Genomic DNA, 18,953 nt, shown 5'->3' with positions numbered 1-18,953 from the left:
TGGTGAAATTATTGAGTTTGTTCTTTTGGTTTTATTTGTGACTTTGGCCAAATCTATGTGTTATGTTCTATTTTCTTTGTTTAATTGTTTTTTTTAGTTCACATATTACCAGCAATATTTTTTAAAAAGGAAAGGGATACATCATTTCTAAAATGATAACACATAAACAGCTAAAAGTGAGGCATATTTTTTCTACTACAATTTATAATCTGTCTGATCAGTAAAGGAAGCTATGAATAGTTGCATGTAATTAAATATATTGCATTTGTTTATATAATTTTCCAAAAAGGTTTGTTTATATCTCTTTATATTGCCATAATACTCGGTAGAAGTAATTTAAGTGCATAGGATTTTTTTTTCTTTCAAAAAAAAAAATAAAATAAAATTAGCAGGAATTTATAAGGATCGGACCGGAACCTAGTAGCGAGAGAATCTGTTTCTGGTAGGACTGCTTTATGAGTCTTACAACTGTTACTACTGTTAGGAGCAGACCGCAGTTTGAATTTTGTTAATTCGCGATGCCTTCGGAAAATCTACGATGGGAAACTTTAGAGGCTCTAAAAAATTCCCCAAAAGGAAAAGTGACCTTCGACCCGTACTGGTCACAGAGAGGAGAGGTAAGCTATGTCCGGTTAGCATCAGCTAGCTTCATTCGGTGGAAGCTAGGGCTACTTGTTTACTTTTAAAACTCAGTGGATTTATTTTATCGGTTTATCCTTTATCAATTTCATCTATCAGTTTAATTGCGCATGTTTATACAAAGAAACTTTTTTCAGGTTATGTTGACACAACTAGCATATGGTGTAAATGAAAGATGCTTTATTTAAAAATGTTTAAATTTCCTAAACCATTGTTCCCCAATATGCCCACCAGGGGGCATTGTTTCCACCACAGAAAGCTAAGTTTCACTTTTGTTTTTTCTCTTTAGGAGACGAAACTTAAACATCCTGATAGAATATGTTTTGTGGTTATTTACAAACTGGTTTGATAGTCTGATTTTTTTTCACATTCCTAAACATTTGATATCATGCAAATCTGGAAGAAAATAATCTAGTTTTTAATCTGCTTGTTTCATGTAGAAATCCTCCTTATTTTCTATCACAGCAGGTAAAACAGATTGTTGTGCAGAAACAGATGCAGATGTTTTCATTTTTCAATGAGGATTTTCCACAGATTGACTCTCATTACGTCATCGTTCCAGTTTGAGTTGTCAGCCCACATCTAAACATCTCCTTTTGTTCTTGCAGCATATTTTGGCCGGTTGTAAAGAGACCCTCAGTCTATCCTCTCAGTCTGCAGTCATATTGGAGCGGATAGACTCTTTGTCCCTGAAAAAATCGTCCTTCCTGGACCTCAGCACCACAGGCTCTGAGGAGAGTCCAGCCTCTGTTTCCTCCTCTGGATCCACAGCAGACCTCGGCGGAAAGCCAGCCACACTTTCCTCAACCCCATCTCAGAAAAATCAACAGAAAGATGTAAGTCATTCCGATCTGCAGAGGCTTTTTCAAACCTTTTGTTAAAAGGAGGAGCATATTGCTGGAGAACCTCTCTGTGAGTCTTTCTCTCTCATTTCAGATTTTGGGGTCATTAACAAAGCTTAACGCGCTGCAGCAGGTCAGCCACAAGGAAAAAGATGAAAGTCCAGAGACAGATGTCAGGGAAGACTCTAGTCCTTCCCCCCCGCCGGCCATTTCCCTGCTCTCTCCTAAAGCCATGGAGACGGCAGGGTGCATCATCCGCTTCCAAGAGGCGCAGCGGGAAAAAGCCAAGGTCCGACTCTCAGGCTGCATAATTCTTCCTATCTGTTATCAGCTTTATTTAAGCTGCACAGACCAACCATAGAAAACTTATCTGACAGTGCTGAAATTCATCCTTTAAAAAAATAAAACTGTGGATCTGATATAAAAATGACACAGCTATGTGTCTGTAAAGGTAGGATTGTGGTTCTGGAAACACAGAAGCCTTTTCTTTAGGCTTAAGTGCCTAATTTTCTCATTGTTGCCTCTTGGGCAACCATATTTCCCATTTATCATTCAAGTAAATTTCATTGATAGCTGTCAGACTCAGACTTTATTCTTTTTTTCTCCCTCTTAAAAAAAAACATTCTTAAAAGACTTTCAGAAAGCTTTTTGTACTTTTTGATGTCATGTTAAAAAGAAGAAAAGTATGCAAAAACCTGGGTTTTTTGTTGGAAGACTGTCAAAAAATGATGGTCGGCTCAGACCTTTTAGATTTTGCTGCACCTTAGAATTCTTAGCCCAGTGGAAAGCGAGTTTAAATTCACTGCAGCTGAACTTCTGTGGCCTAGATCTGTTTTTCTAACCCCTTTACTCATCTGAATCAATGTCTTAAAATCCTGTTGGCTCAGGCGGCGCTCCGAGAGCGGCAAGCAAAGCAGGAGAAGCTGGTGGAGTCTGTCGCGAGCGCCGAGCTGGAGCACCTGAAGCGCTTCGAGGAGCTGAGGGAGCTGAAGCAGAGGCAGGAGTCCCAGACCATAAGGGACATGGATGACAGAGAGTGAGAAGTGAACACACAGGACCAATTAGAGCGATTGTTGAAATGTTTCTGAGCCCAAACTATCTTCCTGCTCCACTGCAGAACCAAAGAGCTAATGGGACGTCACGAGAAGCTGAAGGAAGAGCAGCGACACCGAATAAAGGTACGAAAAATGGACAGGCAAAAAGAAAAAAATTTGATCATTTAAAAAAAATATTGCGATTATATTTTTATTTTCCCCTGCACTAACCAGAACCACATAAATGTTTTACTACAGGATTTAGGGTTTTTCACTACCTTGGAAGCTTGCGTTTTTAAGAGTCCATTTTTGCAGGACTTTATTATAACCTTTGTGTGGAAAAGCACTAACTTCTATTTGCATGAATCTGCAAGCTAGCTGATTTTCTGTCTTCTTGCATGTGGGGTTGCAAACCTAGTTTATGCATATTGCTGCCACCTAAAGGGCTGGAATAAGATACTAAGGAAGTTACCAGCCTAGTGAACTATCCCCACCCGCCAGCAGCCAAAATCATTTTTGCCTGCAAGTGGTCTAGCCTCGATCAATGCCCCAGGCCCTAGAACTGGTGGGCCAATCACAGCGAAGAGATGTGTTTTGAATATCTGGATGCAAAGTGGGCAGAGTTTTGAGGGCGTGACGACAAAGCTGCGCAAAGCACAACAAGGAAGATGGCAACAGCTATTGAACATTCTCGTTTGATTCAGCCTGGGAATCAGTTTTGGAAGGATTAGACTTGGGGTTTTCGTTGAAACTTGAGCAGGAAGGGGATCTATGCTCATTAATTTTTGAGAAGGACGTATTCGCCATTTTACTGACAGGAAGTTTGTTTACACTCCCACCCACCAGCTTTCTGTCTCAATTACTACGTCACAGTCGGTTGCTCTCATTGGTCAGAGCGTTGGCCAATAGGAACAGACATGGTTTGAAAGAAACGGCTTGTTCTCATCAAAAATCTTCCGATGTCTCATTCATCACCAGACTAAATTACACATTTAATCTCACATTTACTCTGGTTTATCGGGCTAGCATCTTACACTTGTTAAATTTGAAATCTTCATTTTTATTAAGAAGAGAAAACCAGACATTCCTGTCATGTTGTAGTGGTCTACACCTCGGATATCTGGAGCTAAGCAACATGCCAACATAGGCGATCTGGTTGTTTGCATTAAATGTTCTTAATAATTTCTGGCACTAGTTCCAACAGGTTTGACTTTTACCAATATTTTATTTACAAAAATCAAACAATATAATCAATTATTTATGTAAAACATGTGGGCTAAGAATGTCCATTTATGTAAAAACAAATTTCAGCTAAAAAATACTTAAATGAGGAGCTGTTTATACTGTAGTTCTCCTTCATCTGACACAGGACATACAATTTTGTTAAAACTCATCAACTGCATAAAATCCTTCATGTTCTGTTTGGCTTCTGTGAAAGTGAAACTCCAGCCTTATTCTGGAGTGGTGTCAATCATAGATGCACCAATCAGCTGTTTCTCTGGTTTTCAATATTTCTAAAAATTAACTTTTTTTTTTTTAGCTTTTAAATTGAAAAATCTCTGACCTAAAACAGTTAAATGTGGAGCAGGTAGAAGCTAAAATAAAGGATTTATTATCTTTTTAAACTATTTATGCTTAAAGTCTTCCTTCTTTATGCAGAAGTAACCAGGTAAAGTGTGGTTATTAATATTTCCTTAAATTTATTATATTATATATTACCTTAAAACAGTTAAACCCATAAATATGGGACTTTTTTCTTTCTTTTCTTTTTTTTTTTTAACATTTCCTTAAATCTTCTGCCCAGCATCATCCTCCTTTTTCTAGAAGGTCCCAAACCTGATTACATCCTAGAAGTAAACTGTTCAGGCGCTATGGAGCATTTATTAGCTCTCCTACCTTGCTGGGTTTAGGTTTTTTTCATCATCAGGGCAGAAAATATGAATAAACGTTGGACCAGTTTCATTTGTTTCGATCACGCCTGCTTTAGAGACGTGTTCTTCGCATCCATTCATGTGAGACCTAACATGATCGCAGCACAGAGTCTGTCAGGACGTTTCAGGCTGGATTCACTTTTCTCCATCAGATCCTGAACCTGCGGGTGAGGGAGCTGGAGCAGCAGCGGCTCCGCGAGGCGGAGCAGGAGAAGCAGAGGCAGGCGGAGGGCAGAGAGAGGCTGCGGAGGCTCAACAGCATCCAGGAGGAGATCCTGCAGCTCAACCAGCTGCTGGAGCCGTCCGCCCAGACCGACTGCATCCTCCCGCCCGCCAGCCTCGTCTCCCACAGCTCCCGCGGCAACCAGCTGTGCTCCCAGGTGTCGGAGGTGGTGAGAAAGACGGCAGAGGTCAGTTGGACTACGGGCGCCTCTGAGGCTTTTTTCCCCTTCCTGCTGTTCTGTTCGGTAGCTTCCTTCTTCTTCTGTTTAGGGAGAATTTCCCAGCCCAGAGGATATGGATGCGGCTGAGCAGGCGCTCTGCGAGATGAAGTCGGTGATCCGGCAGATGCAGGAGGAGGCGGCCAGGGTTCAGGAGCAGAAGAAGGTTCAGCAGCAGGAGGAGGAGCGGAGGAAGCAGGAGGCTCTGCAGGCGCAGCAGGAGGCGCAGAAAAAGGCAGAGCAGGCGGCCAAAGAGAAAGCTCAGAAAAAAGGTGGCGAATCGTAGATCTAAGAAACACGGTGGATGTAAGTCTGTAGGGATTAAGTTGTTTTAAAAGCAGATGTTTTCTATCAGGGCTGCAGAACAGCGCAGAGGAGAGCACCATGAAATGGTACAAAGAGCTGCAGGACGCAGCCGCTCAGTGCGCTCAGTCCTTCCAACAGCTCAACGCTCCAAAAGACAGCCAGGTGGGTTCAAACCCGCTCTGCCTCCAAATTATCCTCAGAGATTATTGCAGGAAGCATTTTTCTCTCTCTAAATATCTGTTTCATTCCCTTCCTGTCTGCTTTAGACAAAGAAACTGAAGCTGGAGCTGCAGAAAGCGGCCACCATCCCCGTCAGCCAGATCTCCACCAACTCTGGATCGCAGCTCAAGGAGATCTTCGACAAGATCGACAGGCTGCTGTCCGGGCGGGCCGTGGTGTCTGGAGGGAACTCTGTGTCCACCTCGCAGCATCCTCAGGGCCTGGAGTTCGTCAGCTACAAGCTGGCCGAGAAGTTTGTGGTGCGTCTTTAACAGGAAGCAGAAACTCTTTTCACCTCCTGCAGATATTCTTCTTATCCAAGCTTGAATTCATCTGGTTCATAAAGTTTTGTAGGTACAAGTTAGCCAAGTTTGAGCAGGCAGGAGTTTTTTTTTTCTAAACATTTATGGGAGAAATTGTTTATTCTTGGGAGAGGTGGAGAAAAAAAATCTCTAAACTTGAAGAATTTTTAACAATTTTCTCGATGATCTTGGGTAGAAACAAGGTGAGGAGGAGGTGGCGTGCCACCATGAAGCAGCCTTCCCCATCGGCGTGGTGGCCTCCGGTATCTGGGAGCTCCACCCTCAGGTGGGCGACCTCATCCTGGCTCACCTGCATAAGAAGTGTCCGTACGCCGTCCCGCACTACCCGCCCATGAAGGACGGCACACCGGTGGAGGAGTATCAGAAGTGAGTGGTTCAGAGATGCTTCCAGGTCTGAAAAAGTTTCGCCTCCATAACGGCGTGTCCGTGTCCCCTCACCTGCAGGATCCTGGGTTACCGTGTGGATGACTCTGGGGTCGAAGGTCAGGACAGTTTTCTAAAGAGGATGTCTGGCATGATCCGTCTCTACGCCGCGGTGATCCAGCTGAAGTGGCCGTACAACTCAAAGCAAGGGGTAAAAAAAAACTAACTTCCTGTTTGCATCCCATCATGGCTGACTCTAAACTAAGATCTGATTGGTTGTGATCTGTGGTCCCTCAGTCTGTTCCTCACGGCCTGAACCACGGCTGGCGTTGGTTGGCTCAGATGCTCAACATGGAGCCTCTGGCTGACATCACAGCGACGCTGCTTTTTGACTTCCTGGAGGCAAGTCCAAACTGGATCTAACATTCTGGTTCCTGTTGCTCCAGACGTCACCCGAAGCTTTGAATCCACTTAAAGGTTGAAATGTTTTTTTGAACATCCTTTAGGTTTGCGGCAACGCCTTGATGAAGCAGTACCAGGGTCAGTTCTGGAAGCTCATCCTGCTCCTGAAAGACGAATACTTCCCCAGGTACGACCTTAAACGTGCGACCTTCTTAAAGCAGGCAGGTGAAACAGAGTAGCGGTGAGATGTAAGATGTTCTCTCTGCCTCCTCTGCAGAATCGAAGCTGTGACCAGCACTGGAGAGATGGGCTCCGTCATCAGGCTGAAGCACTTCCTGGAGGTTTGTCGCTTTTAAGAATATCGTTAGAATATTTAGAGGTGAAACTTCAAGGAGTATGTATAAAGGAAAACGGAAAGATTCACGATATTCAGAAAGTGGTCCCTTTTTTTTTAATTAAAGAAAAATATCCCCCATCCTTTGCCTTGTTTAGATTTTTAGGCTTAAATCCAAACAATCCAAATCAGCGAAAGCTGCTCTTTCTAAAGCTTTGCTGAAAAAAACCCACTAGTGTCATCTTTATAGCGCTGTGTTGTTTTTAGTTTACCAGATTAAAAAGATCAAGGACACTAGAAGAAAGGAAGGATACAGGAGATGGAGAAGAAAATGCAGTTTTAAAAGCAATGATTAAATTCTTTTTTTTTCCTTTATATTTATGCAAATGTTGAAAATACTCTAATCAAGTTTAATCTTCTCCAGCTTGAGTTAAAGTCATAGGGAAGTCAAATGTACTCTTTATCAGACCATATTGTCCCAAACTTAATTTTAAACAAAAAATCTTTAAATCCTGTCTTAAAACCTGTGGTTTTTTTTCCCCTTTTCTTATGCAGGCCAGTCAGTTATACGTCAGCTTTTACACTTAAATTAGGCCAATCATATATCAACGGTCATCTGTCAATCAAATTTTTTCGGTCATAGCATCTTGATTCATATGTCGCAGCTAATATACACAACAGTTGAAATAAGAATAATTATTGAGTTCCGTCCCAGTGTTCACAGGGATGGACGTCTGTGTCTTCGGCAGGCGTAGAGCTAACAGAACTGGCAGCGTTGCGAGGCAAGGGCTCAAACATGTACGGCTGGAAGCCTTCTACACCAAACCAAGCTTCTGCCACCCTGGCGTCCTCTCCCACAACATCTTCGTCCCCACTTTCCTCCTCTGAATAAAAAATGTATGATGGAGGAGACTCATCCACGACCTCCGACACTAAACTCTCCTCCTCTTGCATGTTTCCGCCTTCCATAGCGTTCCTTGACAGTGTCGTTTCTAAGTCACCAATTTAGTGCTACTTGGTCCCAATGGAATTTCCCCTTGAGAACCTACTAGCACTAAGTTGCTAACTGGTTAGCAAGATGCTTCTGAGAGATTGGCCCCAATCAAACGTGCTTGTGAACCTTCCACAAGAACAATCCCGCCCCCTTGATAATCGACCATCAAATTCACTTTATTCACTCGTGTAAAGTCGTGCACCACTCGGGAGAATTCAGAACTGCAACCGTTGGAACAGCCGCTTCCCTCCGACTTTAAAGGCTGCTGTATTCATGAAAACAGCGGCGTTGCTCTAAATCAAAGCAGCAGACAACTAAACGGCCCGGACTAAATGTTGCCTGATTTTTCCCTTATTGAGAATCTTAGAAAATAGATTTTCTGACAGACTGATGATGCAGCCCAGAAAACGTATTTTTCTGTAAAGATGAAACCTTTTCTGTTCCACTCAGACTTCGCTGCAGAACCGGCAGATCAGTCCACCTAAAGGCCAGCTGAGCTCCGGGTTCTGGAGGTCCTGACGGCTCAGACTGATGGAGGAAACCTCTGCTTTGCTGCTCCGTCTTCTGACAGAAGAGACGCTGAACGTCTCTCTGACCAGAAGTTTACATGCGTGTCCTGGAACCAGAGATGTTCTCCTGAGTTTCTGAACATCTCGAAGATTATCTCGAAAACATCATGAATGAGGATCATACATGCCTTTTGTTCCTCCTTCTGTTGAACTTTGACCCACAAAATCTTATTTTTACTTCTTACAATATACGTCATTATTTTCTCCAAACTAAAGTTCCAGGACACGATGAGTTTGGACACTAAAAAACCAGCAGAGACGCTTTGCAACCATCTTTGGTTTAGATGTGACCGATTGTTTTAGCCTGATTATTTATGTGCAGCTGTGTTTTATCAAAGAGCTGTAACAATAACGATGTGCTGCATTGAAAGATCTCCCATTTCTATGTTTTTTCCCCCTGAACCTGAATCCTCCGATTGTTTTGCAGTTTGATGGTCTCTGATGGATCAGTTCAGTCTCTTAAGTCGCTGTTCGAATCTAATTATTGTTGGTAGATTTGGACGTATTTATTTTTCCATGAATCCACTGTGTGGAGCTGAGAGGTGTTATATCACATAAATGTTTTTATCCTGGAAAATGAAACATGTTCTGGCTGCTTTTTTTTTTTCTTTAAATAAAATCCTGAAGCGGTTTATTGTGTTTATATGGAATCGTGTTCTGAATGTTAGATTAAATATCAGCTTCTGAACGAATGTAATCTATAGAAATAAAAAAAGTACCTGCAATAAATCCCCAACAACAGTTTAAGTCTGTTTTCTGACTTTCTATTGAAACATTTCTTTTTTAGCTATAACTGTTTAAATACCTGTTTGTTTGTTTTGTTTTTTTATAAACCTTCCTCCAATGTGAGATTTTCAAGCTGCAGCTTTGTGCCACAAAGTTGTAGAAATGCAGTTTGACATCAATGCTCCAATCATTTACTCACCTCAGCATGCAGTTTGCTATAAGACAACTGGGGGGAAATCAGATTCCTACTGAGGAATGAAATGTCCTACACTGAAAAAAAATAATGCAACCCTTTTTGGCATTTCCTTAATCATATTTAGTTACTTTAACACAATTGTTTAATTTTAGAAGGATAGTATGGAGGATAAAAAGTGCCAAAATTAAATAAATAAATACAGCATTAGATAAATAATTAAATGTGTCAATAATTAATTAAATGTGGAATTAAATGTCATTCATTAATTAAAACCACGTCACTAATATAAAGTGCCACAATTAAATAAATAAATANGAATTTCCCCTTGAGAACCTACTAGCACTAAGTTGCTAACTGGTTAGCAAGATGCTTCTGAGAGATTGGCCCCAATCAAACGTGCTTGTGAACCTTCCACAAGAACAATCCCGCCCCCTTGATAATCGACCATCAAATTCACTTTATTCACTCGTGTAAAGTCGTGCACCACTCGGGAGAATTCAGAACTGCAACCGTTGGAACAGCCGCTTCCCTCCGACTTTAAAGGCTGCTGTATTCATGAAAACAGCGGCGTTGCTCTAAATCAAAGCAGCAGACAACTAAACGGCCCGGACTAAATGTTGCCTGATTTTTCCCTTATTGAGAATCTTAGAAAATAGATTTTCTGACAGACTGATGATGCAGCCCAGAAAACGTATTTTTCTGTAAAGATGAAACCTTTTCTGTTCCACTCAGACTTCGCTGCAGAACCGGCAGATCAGTCCACCTAAAGGCCAGCTGAGCTCCGGGTTCTGGAGGTCCTGACGGCTCAGACTGATGGAGGAAACCTCTGCTTTGCTGCTCCGTCTTCTGACAGAAGAGACGCTGAACGTCTCTCTGACCAGAAGTTTACATGCGTGTCCTGGAACCAGAGATGTTCTCCTGAGTTTCTGAACATCTCGAAGATTATCTCGAAAACATCATGAATGAGGATCATACATGCCTTTTGTTCCTCCTTCTGTTGAACTTTGACCCACAAAATCTTATTTTTACTTCTTACAATATACGTCATTATTTTCTCCAAACTAAAGTTCCAGGACACGATGAGTTTGGACACTAAAAAACCAGCAGAGACGCTTTGCAACCATCTTTGGTTTAGATGTGACCGATTGTTTTAGCCTGATTATTTATGTGCAGCTGTGTTTTATCAAAGAGCTGTAACAATAACGATGTGCTGCATTGAAAGATCTCCCATTTCTATGTTTTTTCCCCCTGAACCTGAATCCTCCGATTGTTTTGCAGTTTGATGGTCTCTGATGGATCAGTTCAGTCTCTTAAGTCGCTGTTCGAATCTAATTATTGTTGGTAGATTTGGACGTATTTATTTTTCCATGAATCCACTGTGTGGAGCTGAGAGGTGTTATATCACATAAATGTTTTTATCCTGGAAAATGAAACATGTTCTGGCTGCTTTTTTTTTTTCTTTAAATAAAATCCTGAAGCGGTTTATTGTGTTTATATGGAATCGTGTTCTGAATGTTAGATTAAATATCAGCTTCTGAACGAATGTAATCTATAGAAATAAAAAAAGTACCTGCAATAAATCCCCAACAACAGTTTAAGTCTGTTTTCTGACTTTCTATTGAAACATTTCTTTTTTAGCTATAACTGTTTAAATACCTGTTTGTTTGTTTTGTTTTTTTATAAACCTTCCTCCAATGTGAGATTTTCAAGCTGCAGCTTTGTGCCACAAAGTTGTAGAAATGCAGTTTGACATCAATGCTCCAATCATTTACTCACCTCAGCATGCAGTTTGCTATAAGACAACTGGGGGGAAATCAGATTCCTACTGAGGAATGAAATGTCCTACACTGAAAAAAAATAATGCAACCCTTTTTGGCATTTCCTTAATCATATTTAGTTACTTTAACACAATTGTTTAATTTTAGAAGGATAGTATGGAGGATAAAAAGTGCCAAAATTAAATAAATAAATACAGCATTAGATAAATAATTAAATGTGTCAATAATTAATTAAATGTGGAATTAAATGTCATTCATTAATTAAAACCACGTCACTAATATAAAGTGCCACAATTAAATAAATAAATATAGCGATAAACAATGAAATGTGTAATTCATTAAATAAGGAATTAAATATATAAATATGTCATTAATTAAGTACATCTTCATTTTATTAAAACATATATAATTATTTCAGTGTGCATTTCATTATTTCATGGCCCTGTGTCGCAGTGCATCGAAACCGTTAAAAGAATCTGTTAAACTCACCCATCAAAGTTAGGGGGCGGTTATCTAACACCTGATTGGTCACCCTGCACATTAAGGCGAAGCAAATCGATTACAGAGACTGTGATCCACGGGTTGTGAACTTCTCTGATACAGTAGGTGGCGACTCGATTCGCGTTAACCCCGCCCCCTAACTTTGATGGGTGAGTTTGACAGATTCTTTTAATGGTTTCGATGCACTGCGACACAGGGCCATGAAATAATTAAATGCACACTGAAATAATTATATATATTTTTTAATAAAATGAAGACGTATTTTATTAATGACACATTTATATATTTGATTCCTTATTTATTTAATGAATTACACATTTAATTAATTGCTTATCGCTGTATTTATTTATTTAATTGTGGCACTTTATATTAGTGACGTGGTTTTAATTCATGAATGACACATTTATTTATTTAATTCCACATTTAATTAATTGTTAACACATTTAATTATTTATTTAATGCTGTATTTATTTATTTATTTAATTGTGGCACTTTTTATCCTCTATAGGATAGGACATAAAACACTTGTGTTAAAGTTAGTGTTGTGCCGATGCCATTTTTTGGCACCGATACCTGGCTGTGCAGTATTTGCTGATACCATCTATTTGAAATTGATGTGTTTGTGTGTAGATATGAAGAACTGCATACTTGGATGTAAAATAGTTGCCATCATGGCTTTGTCAAGCTGCTGCCTATCTTTGTGAAGCAGGAAAAAAGACTAATACAAAGGGAATCCCGTAGAACTTTTATTGCCTACCTGGGATGGTTGACAATAGTTGAATAAACTATTGGCTCTTAAAATGGTATTGGTGTCCTATTTGTTGGTACACACTGATACCGATACCACCATTTTACTGCTGGATCGGGGCCCCGCCCGATACTGGTATCGGTGCAACACTAGTTGAAGTAACTAAATAAATGCCAAAAGCGGGTGCATTACTCTTTTCAGTGTAGAACATCTTCTGATCCTTTAGATGTAAAACTATAATACTATAACCTTGAGCCCGGCGGGCCGGTACATTCACAACATTCACATTGTGTTTCATCCACATGCCTTTCAAAACGGGGCCTTAAAATTTCTAAAACATGTTTTAAAATCTTTTTTTTTTCACAAAAACTTTTTAATAGCTGTAAAAATCTGCAAACCAGGTTTGTCCCACAACACCTGTGACTGATGTTGGGGATGTGTCATAATTATTTTTGCAAATTTTTCAACAAACGCTTCTGATTCTAATTGATTTTTTTACGTTTTTGTACAGTTTTTTATTTCTAATTCTTGTTTTCAAAAAAAAAAAAAAAAAACAGTTTGGTGAGAAAAAATACTCAGTCCATCTTTTTTTCTATTCAGTTTAGTGATACTGTGTGTTCAATGGTAAATTTGAAATAAACCAACGGCTAAATCTTAGGAGCATAGGCTTTGCCTCATGCAGAAGGTCTCCAATAATGTCAGTCAGCATACTGGTCTGGTCTGATTCCCTTTGAAAAAAATTTATTTGGCACAATTTGGCCACTTTTGGCACCACTGTGCCAAAATCACATTTCCGCAAAGCACACTGCCCCCTAAAACCTTAGCGGCACAAGCATGCTTCAATTAATTCGGTCCATATGAAGTTTAGTTATAGTTAAGATGGGAATCTATAAAGTCTAAAGTTCATCCAAAGTTTCAAATGGGGTTTCATGGTGTTTTATCTCGGAAAAAATGTAAAAAAATATTTTTTTGCCTCGTCATCATGTCTATAATAACATTTACAATAGTGGTTCCACCTGAAAAATATTCATCAATGCCTTTCTGTTATGCAAATACAAACTGTTGTATTTCCAACTATATATAGTTTGGGAGCTGTACTTCCTTTAATTCACATTTGTAATTTCAGGCGGATTTTGCTCCTAAAACCATCTGGGCTAAAGGGGTTAAACTTGTATGTTCTCTGGTTGTTTGTTAAAGGCGATTATAGCAGGATGACGATAGAGGTGAAAAATATTTTTGATGCGCAGGGAAGAGTTGCTTCCCTCCATAAAAATCTAGTCTTATAGTAATACATTTTCTATCCAATTATCCACTAAATGCTACCGGGATGGGGTGCTTTACTCCACTAGATGACACCAAGACTGAGCTTCTGTTTTAGCTCCTGTATAAAAAAAGAAGTGGATAAACGCATCATATCCAGTGTTGAGTATGGTGGAGGATCGGTGATGCTTTGGGACTGGATGATTTTTGGAGTCACACCAACAATCTTTAAAAATACTAAATAAAATGAAAAAACAGGTTCTGGGCATGCTTTGGTGGCGCAGTGGTTAGCGCACACAACCCATGTATGAAGGCCTTAGCCTTTGACGCGCGTGACCGGGGTTTGAATCCAGCCTGTGGTCCTTTCCTGCATGTCTGTGTTGCTCATTAAAAAGAGCCACTCGTGCTGTAAAAACTAAAAATATGAATAAAGTAAAAAAAACTGGCCCTGGAAGTTTTAGGCATCTCCTTGCTGCCAAACATCTGACTTATACGGAGAAATGATGAACAGGCCTGTTAGGATAATTATCATTGCAATGTGTGAGTTTATTACGCCCTAATATCAGCTTCCTGTTGCGTGTCAGAACTGATGTTTTCCCCAGAAGTTTATCAAATTAGCACAGTTCCTCTGTCCAGCTATATACAGTTATCTTCATTCTGTATGCGGCAAAGATTTGGGAATAGAATGAGAGCGGCATCCTTCAGCTAAGAATAAAGTGTAATATTGCGATATGGCTGGAGCCATGGATGTCTCCTCATCTGCAAACATGTATGATGTAATGATGTGGCAGACTGAAGTATAAAATGCTTCTCTAACTGTGAATCATGGTCACTTCACAAGAAGTGAGTCCAGTTGGTGAGCAGCTGCCTTCTGTGACCCTAAGCAACTTCTCTGACCTGAGTAAGATTACAATTTCTATCAAAATCAGATGTGCTGCAAACCAGAGCAGTCTAAAACAGGCATAGCGGGTTGAGAACCACAGATCCAGAGAATTTTCCAATCGACGCAGTAACTGTTGATCAGACAGAAAGTCTTCCTTGATCACCTCCGCTCTATAGAAACCTGTGAGGTGGTCAAGATCAGGAGAATGAAAGAGAGGAACTGGAGTCCCTGCACTGCACGGTTTTCTTCAAACTGAAGTTTGACCACATTTCTCTTATTTTAGCCTCTAAACACTGGCTGTCTTTCCTTTTTACATGATCTGGTTTGCTTTAAAGCTTTTAATGGCCGTGCTCTACATCCCTACACAGCCTCCTTTTCCTCCAGGTCGGCTGATCTGATCACACTAAGTAGCCTCAATGGAGACGCTACTTCTGCTCGACTCCCACTGTACTCCACCTTGGTTCTTTAGCTGTTTAAAATCTCTATAAATTAACCTGATTTTATGCTGATTCTACTAAATTTTTTTGCTCCACCCAGAAAATGGAACCAAATGGAGCGCTGTTTTTAAAAATATTTTTGTGGATTTAATTTTTACGGTTATGAAAAAAACTATTAACATTTGTTTTTGTTTTTAAAACCCATTTTCACAGGTGATATGAGGAATCCATCACTTTTGCTGGAAACCCAGTAATAGAAACACAGACTGAAATAACCCACCAAACTCAAGACTTTTCTTCATTTTACCTTTTCATTCGTACGTACACAGATGCTATAATTAAAACAGTTAATCTGCAGATCACGTTTGGTACATTCCAACTGACAATCTGTTTCTGTATGGAATAAATACAGACGACCTCATTTTATGATTTCTGCACAGAAAGTAGATGATAAACCGTTTATTAGTTTGCTTTTCTTCCTGAAGAAATGGCAAAGAAACCTTTCAGTAAAGCCTTGGAATAAATTTTAACTGAGAACAAAACCCCAAGGAGCAAACAAATGCGACAATTTTCAAATTTTATCATATTAGACCCATAAATGTTGAAACTGCATGTCAAAGACATTTTTTTTTTTGTCTTTAACTAGACAATATGAAGCCCTTACCTGTCTAATAGAAGCAGGTGGTATTTTAAGTACCGGCAATGCTTGGAAATGTTTTAACATTCATTTCAAACAAATAGTGAATGTATATTTTAAAGTTGGACAAATCAGCTCAAAAAGTAATAAATATTCATCTTCAGTCTTTTCATTAAACTGAAACTATTTAATTCAGGCTTTATGTATACCTTAATTCTGCAGAAAAGCTGAGGTGTGGGTTGTAGCTGCAGTTCCCCGTTTCCAACAGTAGGAGTCACTAGTAATGTAAACACCAGAAGCAACCTAAACAGAAATTAAGGGGTTTTTCTGCCAGTAAAGCTGAAATCTACATCTTAAAAGGATTTTTTTCAACTTGTTCGGAAAACCGTTGAGGACGGCTAGCAGGTTCATCTCAGAATCCAACAGAAACGAAGGCCATTTTGATTCCTGGAGGGGGTCGATGTCCATTTAGAGGTATAGGAAATCTGGAAGCCCTTTAAGCTCGGCCGTCGTGGTTGAGCGTTGCTTTCTCCATGCGTCTGTACCAGTGCTTAACTTTGGTGTTTTCCATCATGTCATCAAACGCCTGAAGTCCCTCCATAACTCGGAGGACTCCAAACACCGCCTACAGGTGGATGAAAACCGAGCAGCTGGTTATCAAAGGTGAATCTAAGATGACGGTAAAACCAGCAGAGCTTTTCCTCACCAGGTCTGCCAGGTTAGGCTGATCTCCACCCATGAACTTCCTGTTTTTACCGATGGCTGCCACCCAGTCATTGACGGCCTTATAGAGATCCTGCCTGACGTCGTCCTGCAGGTTGTGTCTGTTGGGCCAACGATGGGAAAATAAGAAGAATTTCCATCTAAAATTCCTCAGAAACAAAAACTAAACACTAGTAGAAAACGTACCGACTCTTCAGTTTTTTTGAGATGATGAACATAGCAGCAGCACCTACGTATTTGGCAAAGAAACCTTCCACGGCACCAAACTTGCCCTCGCGTACGATGTAGTCGAAGGAGGCCAAGGCTTCGCCGGTGGTTCGGTAAACGTTTGGGGATATGAGGTGCACGAGCCAATCGTCGGCCCACTGTCTCCACTTCATCTCTTCTCTGAAAACAGCACATCGTTATAGAAATGGTTATGGAAGGAGTCGTTTGGTCGCCTTCGCTAACGACCGTCGTATTCGGTTTAGGTCAATCCTACCTAGATATAGGTAGGCTTACCTATAGGCTTACTGCACCAGTGACGTCACGGTGCGGTAAGCCTAGCGCCATTCTCCCTGCTTTACAAGCAAAATCAATGGGAGCTACTAGACACATCTGCAATCAACAACAATTACTGAAAATTTCGAGAGGACTTCACCATTGAAATCCACCAGAGCTATAGTTAAACTGACAAAGCCCACGTGCATGGCAGCTGGATGCTGCAATACATTGGGTAAAAGTGAAGAATAACTTCCATCTCTTCTCTGAAAACAGCCCATTGTTTTAGAATCGGTTATTGAAGGAATCGTTTTGTCGCCTTAGCTAAAGAGCGTAGTATTCGGTTTAGGTCAATCCTACCTAGATATTTATTTTCTTCAGTTAATTTAGTCAAGATTAGATCAACGCTCACTCTAGGGCGGAGGTCATCAACAGGGGGTCCATGGAGGTACTGCATGGGGGTCACAAAACTTTTGGTTGATTAGATGTTTTTAATATATTCCCCCCTGTAATTTTTTTCCAATAATTGAAATGTCTTTAAATCCACATTAACATGAATTCAACACACTGTAGTAAACAGAACAGAAATGGAGGCAGAAGATGTCTTTCAGTCATCAATGCACACATTCAGCGACACACAGGAGCTCTTTCAAGCTGGGCACCGTTTCATTCACAACATCTGTCCCATCAACCAGGAATCAGAAATACTCTAATAATCCCAGGGAGAAATTACTTTCGTTATATTAATCCATATGTAATTTGGGCTACGTTCACACTGCAGGCCTTGATGCTCAATTCCGATTTTTTTGTGAAGTCCGATTTTTTTTTACGTTGCTGTAGACATTTCCAAATATATGCGACTTGTATGTGATCTCCTCTGTTAACTGCAGTCATACAATGCAAGGGTCCTGCATGGGCAGTAGAGGACGCAATGACGTCACAGGCCAACATGCTCTATGTTTATGGAAGTAAACATGGATGGTAGTGCCGGCGCGCATCTAGCAGTCTTTTCTAACCATAAAAACACAATCTTTTCAAGATGGTAACACATAAATACTGCTCTTCGCATCATCATCGGCCATGGTTGTTGTTTTTCTTGCAGCTTCTGCGTAACAAGACGCAGAATAGTGACCTTTGTCGGGTATTAATGACGTTCAGGTCACAGGTCGCAATTGAAAAGATCAGATTCGCATCAGATTCAGGACCACATAGCCAAGCGGCCTGGGTCGGATTGGAAAAAATTGGATCTGTGTTGTTTAGACTGCCATGAAAAGATCAGATCCAGGTTGCATATGGGCAAAAAAAATCAGATTTGGGCTGCAGTGTAAACGTAGCCAGAGTGACTATAGGACCAGTTTGATATAACAATATATATAATTAGTGGGTCCCAGCTCCATCTCGCCATCAGTTTGGGGGTCCTTGGCCTGGAAAACGTTGAAGACCTCTGCTCTAGGGGAAAAAAGGGTTGACTCAGAAACTGAAGGTAAAATAAATAAAAAATTTCGTTTTTTTGTTGCTTTGCATTTATCGGCCAACACCTTCAACTTTCCGCCTAATAAAACAATAATTTATTCCTGGTGTGTCGCATTTCCAAAGTTGTGGTACTCACTTCTGCATCCCCTTGGTAGGATAAACTACGGCATTCTGGGCCTCGCTCAGCATGAGCCAGTACTTGTTGTTGTACTCCGTCACCTCCTTCCCCCGATCATTCACAGCCTTCATCTCCGGGTAGCAGCGAATTATATCAGACAAGCTTTTCTCCCTGGAATCACAAATATATTCAAGCCTCTACTGTGACAGATGTTCATTTAAAATACAGATTTAGTTATTTATTTTAACCTCAACAGTTGTTTTTTGTTGCCTTATATAAAAGCTCAACTTTCAAGGAACCTTTACCTCAAGATTCACTTTTATGGAGAAATAAATACAGAAGCTCCAGTGCATATAAGCAGGAAGAGCAAATATCTGTAAAACTAACCGAGTGAATGAGCTGTTTTTTATTTTTTTATTTAGAGGTTTAGACGATCTACTAAAATTAAGGCTGCAACTAACGATTATTTTGCAAATCGATTAATCACTCGATTATTTTTTCAGTTAATTGTTTATTAATCGGATAGCAAAAGGTTCCTTAAATAACCTTTTTTTATGAATTTAAAGCAGGTGAGACTCAAACTTTTCCACTTGAGGA

The 18,953-nt window shown here is 40.2% G+C and overlaps 2 protein-coding genes across 2 annotated transcripts; one reads left to right on the top strand and one right to left on the bottom strand.

The window, feature by feature from the left end:
- Positions 1-426: 426 nt before the first annotated feature.
- gle1 (GLE1, RNA export mediator) lies at positions 427-9,130 on the top strand. The gene is made up of 15 exons (XM_015373622.1): positions 427-617; positions 1,248-1,475; positions 1,576-1,770; positions 2,369-2,517; positions 2,599-2,659; positions 4,599-4,856; positions 4,939-5,158; positions 5,242-5,354; positions 5,459-5,671; positions 5,910-6,100; positions 6,179-6,308; positions 6,395-6,499; positions 6,604-6,686; positions 6,777-6,840; positions 8,278-9,130. The coding sequence occupies exons 1-15, from the start codon at positions 519-521 to the stop codon at positions 8,344-8,346; spliced, it is 2,178 nt and encodes a 725-aa protein (XP_015229108.1). The 5' UTR covers positions 427-518; the 3' UTR covers positions 8,347-9,130.
- A 6,015-nt stretch (positions 9,131-15,145) lies between these two features.
- Positions 15,146-18,549, bottom strand: LOC107083974 (prostaglandin E synthase 2-like). Its single transcript, XM_015373590.1, has 4 exons — positions 18,375-18,549; positions 16,472-16,672; positions 16,269-16,386; positions 15,146-16,187 (listed from the first exon to the last, which is right to left on the bottom strand). The coding sequence occupies exons 1-4, from the start codon at positions 18,485-18,487 to the stop codon at positions 16,059-16,061; spliced, it is 561 nt and encodes a 186-aa protein (XP_015229076.1). The 5' UTR covers positions 18,488-18,549; the 3' UTR covers positions 15,146-16,058.
- Between the last annotated feature and the right edge of the window lie 404 nt (positions 18,550-18,953).

Source organism: Cyprinodon variegatus, unplaced genomic scaffold (genome assembly GCF_000732505.1).
Source record: "Cyprinodon variegatus isolate N-32 unplaced genomic scaffold, C_variegatus-1.0 Scaffold89, whole genome shotgun sequence".
NCBI lineage: Eukaryota > Metazoa > Chordata > Actinopteri > Cyprinodontiformes > Cyprinodontidae > Cyprinodon > Cyprinodon variegatus.
This window is presented reverse-complemented; position numbering and strand designations above follow the sequence as displayed.